Genomic DNA, 7872 nt, shown 5'->3' with positions numbered 1-7872 from the left:
GTCTCTTGCATCTTTTCTTTGTCTTTCCTATAATCATACTCACTCCTCCCTCAGAGGACTGTTGGACTTCATACCAGCCAGACCGATGCATCCTCTGCAAGGCTCTACTGGCAGCTGACTAAGACAGATACAGATATAGCCAATCATTGGACTGAAGTCAGAGCACCTATGGAAGGGTTAGGGGAAGGATTAAAGAAGATGAAGGGATAGCAACTCCATAGGAAAACCAATAGTGTCAACTAACCTGAACCCCTAGGTCCAGAGACTAAGCCTCCAACCAAAGAGAATACATGGACTGGTCCATGGTATGTAGCAGAGGATGCCATGTCTGGCCTCAGTAGGAGAGGATACACTTAATGCTATAGAGACCTAATGCCCCAGAAAAGGGGTGGTGTATGGTGGGGATGGGTAAGGGGATGAGGTGGGGGTGGGGAGAGCATTCCCTCAGAAGAAAGCGGGAAGGGATATAAAGTGAAGAACTCTGGAGGGACCAGGAGGAAACAGTGTTTGGAATGTAAATAAATACAATAATTAAGAAAAGAGAAAAAAAGTAGATGTTACTAACACTGATGTGATTTAGTTCACATTTAAGATATGACTCCCAGCTGAATACCTATTTAATTTAGAACCATTCATGATCTTCCAAGCACACCTATGAATATTCCTCAAAGAGAGTTGTCATCTTTGATGTCACCGTGTATTATGTACTGACTGTGATAATGATTTTAGCAGATCATTAATAAGGCAGCAACAGAAGATAATAAATTATGTGTTCCTTGTGATTGCTATGACATATTCAATCTCCAGGATAAAAACTACTGACACTGTAAGGTTTTGTTGCTGGACTTGCTACAAATCCACTTCCTATTTATGTAGGCCCTGCTACTGCTTATCCCATTGTCACTCAGGAAGCCATGTTTTTCATCTCCTCGGATGGAAACCCTAAAGCCAAAAAAAAAAAAAAAGATTTCTTCAGAGTCTGCCATTGCATTCACTCCTGCAATCATATCTCACTCATCCTCACCACTTACTTATGATATGAATCAGCAGAGTCTACCAGAATCCTATGCACTAGTTTATCACCTAGGGACTTACATATCCTCAGGGTTTGATTGTGATCACCACACCTCTGTCACACAGTTATGCTAAATCCTGGAATGTGTGCACAATGTTTGCTGCCATGTTCAGATGAATTGCAGTACTGGGTAACCTCACAAGGGTGATTATCACTGCCCTTTTGAAGTATTTTTACACATGTACAAAAGTGGGAGAAAATATGCCACTTAGTAAACTGCTAGAAGGTCTTGACTTATTGACATGAAAGGTTCTTTGTTTTACCCTTCCAGTGAAATGGGTCTGCTCAAAATGGCTATGCTCACATTCAAGAGCTGTCCCCAGTGATCTTTGATGACAAGACCTTCGGGGACACTCTCAATGCCCCTGCAGTCTCTGCTTCTGTGAACAGGTACAACCATGCAAACAGAGGACTGATAATTCTCAGGCTTGCAGTTCTGAAGTAGCATCCTATGGTTGTAGAGCCCTTGGCCATCAGCAGTTCTGTCCACATCATGCAAGGGCAGTTATCACCAAGGAAAGATTTTCAAGTGGTGATAGCAGACAACATCTACCCCAGATACCACCATCGTGCTAAATGGAAATGCTTTGAAGATGATGGCTAATAGATGGGAGAGTATCCAATTGGTTTAAATTTGTCAGTATGTGGAGTTTGTTGGGAACTGGCTGTTTCATGAGGCACACAAGCTATGCCCAGGGCACACCTCCAGCTCAAGGGTTCATTTCTCTTCCCTCCTAGTACAGTTGGCTTCACATGACACTGACTTTCAACCCTCATAGCCACAGCTCACACACATCACAACACATGAACGTATTAGAAGGAAAACACTCTGAAAACTTACAAGTTGTCATACTCGGTGCTGTCTGCCCACATCCAAGGGTGCTCTGGTGACTCTCTGTGCAGGCCAATCCAGTGGCTAGAAGACCCCATGAATTTCCTAAGACTGTTCTGTCAACACAGAAAGTGAACATTTGTGTCTCTGTTTCAGATGATCCTGGAGTCTCTCGACCTGACAGCTTCTGCTTGAGATAACAGGAGGGTGTAACTGAGGGTCGCATAAATTGGATCTGTATTAGTCCCCAGTTCCCAGTGGATCCTCATGACATCTGTAAGTCTAAAGTACCTCATTTGAGTCAAAGTACCAAATGTAGCAACACATTCCTCTGTGGCCAGGGTAGTTCTCGGCTAGCCTCCCATTGCAGTTATTAACAGTATGCAACATATGCCATCTTACAGGAATACACTCATGACCACAAGGTATCCCAGTAAACTGGCATATCTGACCTTCCAGCTGACTATGAGCACTTCATGAGAGAATGTTTCTTGACTGTCTCAGGGCTCCAGTCAGAAGTCAAGCATCAGCAAATGGCACACACTCACTCACATGTCCCCCATGTCTCCATGTGCTTGGGATGGGATCCTTCCTCATGCTTCATCTGTTTTAACTCTCTATCTCAAGGCACGACTATATTCAACAGAACAGACAAACCAATCCCTGCCCATTTCTTACCATCTCCTCCTCATTGTCAAACTGAGCTAGTTGGGCCTCGTGTGCCATGCAGAAGTCCTGGGCGAATGTCCAGTTTGTTGTTTGTTCAGAAAAATAAAAACATTTATTTCCAATTCCAATCCAGTTTCTCGGGCAAGGAGCATAGATGTAATTTTTTATTGAGATCTGTTCTGTCTTGCCTGCTAAAATGTAGACAATAGAACAAATGATAACAAGCATGTCTTCTCTCCTTTTGGAATACCCTCCTGAGTTCAGCTGTGAGGTGTGAATTTGATTGTCCTTTCCCAACTGATCTGTGGAATCCCCTCCTGAGCATGATAGACCTTTAACTAAAGGCCTCCCATGGTGGGCCTGTGTCCCATTCTCTCTAGGTGCTCACTGACAGTAGGGCTCCCAGGAAGGGCACATCCATAATAGCATGACTTTCTGAGCTTTGGATCACTGTTTACTACCATAGGGGTTGCTGCAGCAGCAAGCACTCTGTAGGACACCTACTACAGTCAGGCTGATAAATGAGATATGCAAGATTTTACTACACTAGTCTGAACAGTGTGGTACTGAAATCCTATAAATTCATTACTTTAGAATCTTTCCATTTAACATTATCAAAATACAGTTGAGCCTGGTAAATAGAACCATGTGGTATGGGGGGAGGCAATGTACTTTCCTGGTCATATTACTCTTCTCTGACCTCACATTTGCTAGAGGTTTTTCTTTGGAGATTTTCTCTCCTTGTTCTCTGCCTTGGACAGTTCCCGCAGGTGGATCTATGTCCCCTTCACCTCCATCTAGAGCTTGCTGAAGGTATCTTCCCAGGGATGCTAAGCCTGGTCTCCTGTGCACATCACAGCCTGTAGGTTCCTTCACTGCATCTTCCTGCTGGATCCTAAGTTCCCAGACAATAGGAACTTCCAGTGCGTATTCCCTAGAGCCCTTCCCCCACACACAGTGCTCAGTAAGGATAACTGACAATTTGAATGCAGACAGAGTGTCACAAAACTTAGAAAGTAAGTCACTTACCTGACAAAGCAACCGAAAGAGCAATTACAGCTACAACGAGGACTGTGATCACTCCATAGCAGCAGTAAAGCTTAACAGGAGACTCAGAGGAGGCGATTCTGAGATGTTTTCCTTGGAGTTTTTTAAATTAAAAATATAAATATGAGAACATCAATCTCAAAAATCTTTTAGAGAAAAAGATAAATTTACCCTAGAATAATCTGTAGATTTAATTTATACTTACCTAGTACAAACCCTTTCATAAGAAGGTCTTGTTCTATAAATGATATCCTTGGCTCTCAGACAACTAGAGGAAATAGAAACAGAATTTTTGCCACATAATATTCCAGTTGTTAAACTAGGCCTATAAAAGAACATTAAGAGAGAGTGAAGATTGTGGAACAATAGATACAACAGAGAGCTACCCATTCGACTAGTGAAATCAGAATAGACCTGGTTAAAACAGAGAGGTCCACATGAATAATATAAAGAAGAGCAAATTAATGTTCCGGGTGTGGCAGCTAAAAGCTACAATTCTAGCTCATGGGAGATGCAGGCCACAGAGTTTTGAGTTCAAGACCAGTTTTAGCTAAATACTGAATTTGGGGCTGAGAATACATTGGGCTCTGTTCTATCTGCCTATCTATCTATCTATCTATCTATCTATCTATCTATCTATCACCTATCTAAACTCTAATGAACTAACAAAATGTAATTCAAACTAGTTACAACATAAGAGGATATAAAAGGACTGTTTCAGTAAATTCAACAAAAAACATATGTAAAATTCAATGTAAATCCACAGTAATAACACATTAAGATTTGAGGAATGTCCTCATTCTGACAAGAGATATGCATCATAAACTGTAGCTGCTTGTATTTTCATGCTAATTACATTCCCCCAAAATACCTGTTTGCTGTGTTCCACACATAAATCTAAGGGGTCCTACTCCTAGTTGCTTATGATTGGTAAATAAACTTGCTGACAGCCAATGGCTGGGCAGAGCCGATAGAGGCCAGACTTTTAGGATTCCCAGGAAAGGGAGAAAGGAAGGAGGAGGAGGAAAGAGATCCTCTATGGTTTGAGAAGGAGAGCCAAGGTACCATGCCTGAAGGTGCAGGACAAAGAACATGGTTGCCATGTAGGAGCCAGGGGAACACAGCCCAGGAGGGCTACATGACTGGGCCTAGGGCAGTAAAGATGGAATATAGATTAGAGTAAGTAATAACTTGGGAATATTGGAAGAGGTGGATTAGCTACGTGGAGGTTAGGAAGTGACCCAACCATTGAGCTTTTAAGGCATATAAAAATATAAATGCTATTTGTATGTATCTGTCATCTGGGGACACAGAACATTGGGGCAGGTAGCAAGGAGAACTGCTATTGCCAGGATCAACTTGAATAGTCATTAATTAGGTACAGCTACTGTGGTATTCTGCCACTCTACCCCTTTGCGGGTTCCTGAAGCAAAAGAAAGCTGAGACAGGCCCAGGGCTTAGAGCAACCGCCTGTGGCGTGAAACACCAGCGGTGGCCCCTGAGATCAAACGCGGACTTTGCAGCTCGGAACATCAAAAGAACTGAAACTAATGAAACTCAGCCGTTTCTGCCAGAACTACATCTGAAGGGTGTTGTGTATACAGACTGGGGTACTGTTTCCCTGTTGTCACGTCTATGCTAAAAACCAAGAATTGTTTTGGTTTCGATTCTGCCTGTGCCATATAAACCCGTTTTTCTCAAGTAAAGACTCACCTTGATAAATCTTCTTGGTGTGGTTTCTTTGTCTCCTCCCTCACCCGCTTGTTTCCACAGGTACTCAATTATCCCAGTTCGTGAACACCCACGGAGAGAGGGACTGCTGGACAGCCCCCGTCAAGCTACAATAACCAAAAAGAAAAATTCAATTAGAGCCAGCAGGAATGATCCCCAACCCACCACTCTAGTGACAAAGAGCAAGGCAAGGCTTTCTGCTCACAATTCTAGTGTGACTCTGGAGCTCTTAGCTGGGACAATAGGGCAAGAAAAAGAACAGTCCAACCTCAGAGATAAAAGCATTGATAGTCAGACAACAGGAATATATCTACATATAGAGGTCTACAGAGTCTATTAATTGGCTATAAAAGTAACGAATGAGTTTACAATACTGCAGGAAAAATGTCAATGCATGAACAAATTTGCATGTTTAACACTAGCAACTGTCAAATGGAAACTCATATGTAAAGGTAACACCTCTCACAGAACTGTCAAGCAAACAATTACATGCCCAATAAAACATATTCAAAATCAAATTTGAAACAGTAACAAGTGCTCTTAACCTCTGAGCCATTTCCTTGGTCCCTACCAATGTGTTTTAAAGCTCTCAGTACATTTAGGTACAATTTCTTTTGAGGAAGAGAAGAAAAGCCAGCCTGTCCATTGTTTATCTTCTTAATCAGATTTAAGGGACCAGAACCAAAAGTTTTCATTACACTGAAACTAATGCATTTTCCGGTGTGTAGGTAAAGCTTTTGATATTGCAAGCAAAATTCGTTTCCTGAGGCAAACTCTGACTCACAAAGATTTTTTTTTCTTCAAGTACATTTAAGTTTATAGTCTTCATGTTTGTATTTGTGATCCATTTTGATTCAATTATTGTTTAGAGTGTGAACTGTGAATCCTCACCATAGATCCAACAGTTCCAGGACCATATACAGAAGAGATGCCATTTTTCTCTATATCAGATCTGTCCACACTGGCCATTCTACAGTGCAGACACATACACACACACACACACACACACACACACACACAAACACTATACAAAATATGCACACATTATGAACACATACTGATTTTTTCAAATGATCCAAAAAATGGAATAAAATGACACATGTGTAGCTAAACTTGCATAAATATGCTTAATATTACCAGGCTTTAGAAGAAATAAGAAAACAGTTTAGAATTTTGTTAAAATGAGATCCTTTTTATCATATGCCTTCATCTTCCTACCCACATATCCAGAAAATGAAAATGAAAATGCCTGGGTTTTTACTTAAAACCTGTGAGTGTTTCCAGTAAGTTTATGAATTAACTCATATGTCATAACAACTCAAATGACCCCAAACTTGTCCCAAAATAAACCAAAATTAGTTCTGAAGGAAATGTTTGGAAAAGAAAATCTGGGCCTTATGCTTGGACCTACCCATTTCTTATTCTGGCTAAATATTCCTCAGTCTGCTGTCCTCACAATTCCCTCAGTTAGAACTTTCTAGACAGTGAAAGTATCCCTTAAACTATTTTGCAGAAAAAGCAAAAGTTTCTCTTGGGGCATCAGGATGGCTCAGGGGGTAAAGGTGCTTGCTGTTCAAGCCCAGTGATCTGAGGTCAACCCCTGGAACATGCTGAAATGTAGAAGGCAACTAACTGCACACAGTTGTCCTCTGACCTCTGAATTGCCACACAACACATCACCATTAAAACTCAGAACAAAAACAAAACCCACCTAGCTCCCTTGCTGTTTATTTGGAGAATCTGACCATAGAGCAGTGGTTTTCTGCTGAGAAATTCTAACTGCCACCCACTTGCTCTCTTTAGGGAATTGAAAATATGTGGCTCATTCTCTTACATGAACAGCTCGAAGCATTCCATCCTTGAGGAAGTAGCCTTACAGGATGAGCTGTGCTGCACTCCTCAGTGGCTAGTCGGCCCAGCCCGACCCGAATCAGTACAGGGCAGCTCAGGGACAAAGAGCATCCTGGAAGACAGGGCAGAGATGCCCCATCCGTGCTCGCTCGATTCTCTGCGCAAAGGCTCCCCGACCAAGCTGGGTCAGAGATCTCCGTGGGAAACCTCCGGTAATAAGACCCACATCTGGCCACCAATGTGGGGCAAATACTTCGAGAAGGTAAGCCTCCCCCACTTTTACATACAATCAATCTATCTTTTCCTACTGTGTTTTCAGTCTGCGCCATTGAGTAGATTTAGACAAGGTGAAGGGGCAAGTGAAGTCTCCTGGCCAGAGCTACTCTCTGGTGTTGACAGAATGTCTCTCTGGCCTCTGTCTAAATCTCAACAGCCCACAATGGGCGTTGGCAAAGACTCCATCTAATTTCTTCAAACAAAAAGAAACCTGGTTATGCATCAGCCAATTAAAAGCCACAGGGCGGCTGCCAGTTCTTAAATCTTCAGAAAGGCTTAGCGTTTTGTACCTCTGCGGAATCCCCCAAAGCCGGACAGGCTAAGGGAACATTCCCTTTGGACAAACGTTTCTATTCTTTCCTATTATGGGAAATTCACTGTCTTATAAAAA

General features: G+C 42.1%; 1 protein-coding gene across 6 annotated transcripts in view; it reads right to left on the bottom strand.

Moving 5' to 3' along the window:
• Positions 1 to 601: 601 nt before the first annotated feature.
• Positions 602 to 7872, bottom strand: part of LOC116099664 (C-type lectin domain family 2 member F-like) — a 28113-nt gene continuing 20842 nt past the window's right edge. For 5 of the 6 annotated variants that reach the window (XM_031383582.1, XM_031383581.1, XM_031383584.1 and 2 more), the window contains 6 exons: positions 5337 to 5461; positions 3829 to 3891; positions 3606 to 3716; positions 2586 to 2767; positions 1917 to 2023; positions 602 to 942 (listed from right to left, as the gene is read on the bottom strand). In XM_031383582.1, the coding sequence (XP_031239442.1) occupies positions 816 to 942; positions 1917 to 2023; positions 2586 to 2767; positions 3606 to 3716; positions 3829 to 3847 (546 nt within the window). In that variant the 5' untranslated portion in view covers positions 3848 to 3891; positions 5337 to 5461 and the 3' untranslated portion in view covers positions 602 to 815. The remainder of the gene's footprint in view (positions 943 to 1916; positions 2024 to 2585; positions 2768 to 3605; positions 3717 to 3828; positions 3892 to 5336; positions 5462 to 7872) is intronic. The other variant, XM_031383587.1, reaches the window with a different exon arrangement.

This window comes from Mastomys coucha, unplaced genomic scaffold (assembly GCF_008632895.1).
Source record: "Mastomys coucha isolate ucsf_1 unplaced genomic scaffold, UCSF_Mcou_1 pScaffold20, whole genome shotgun sequence".
Classification (NCBI taxonomy): Eukaryota; Metazoa; Chordata; class Mammalia; order Rodentia; family Muridae; genus Mastomys; species Mastomys coucha.
This window is presented reverse-complemented; position numbering and strand designations above follow the sequence as displayed.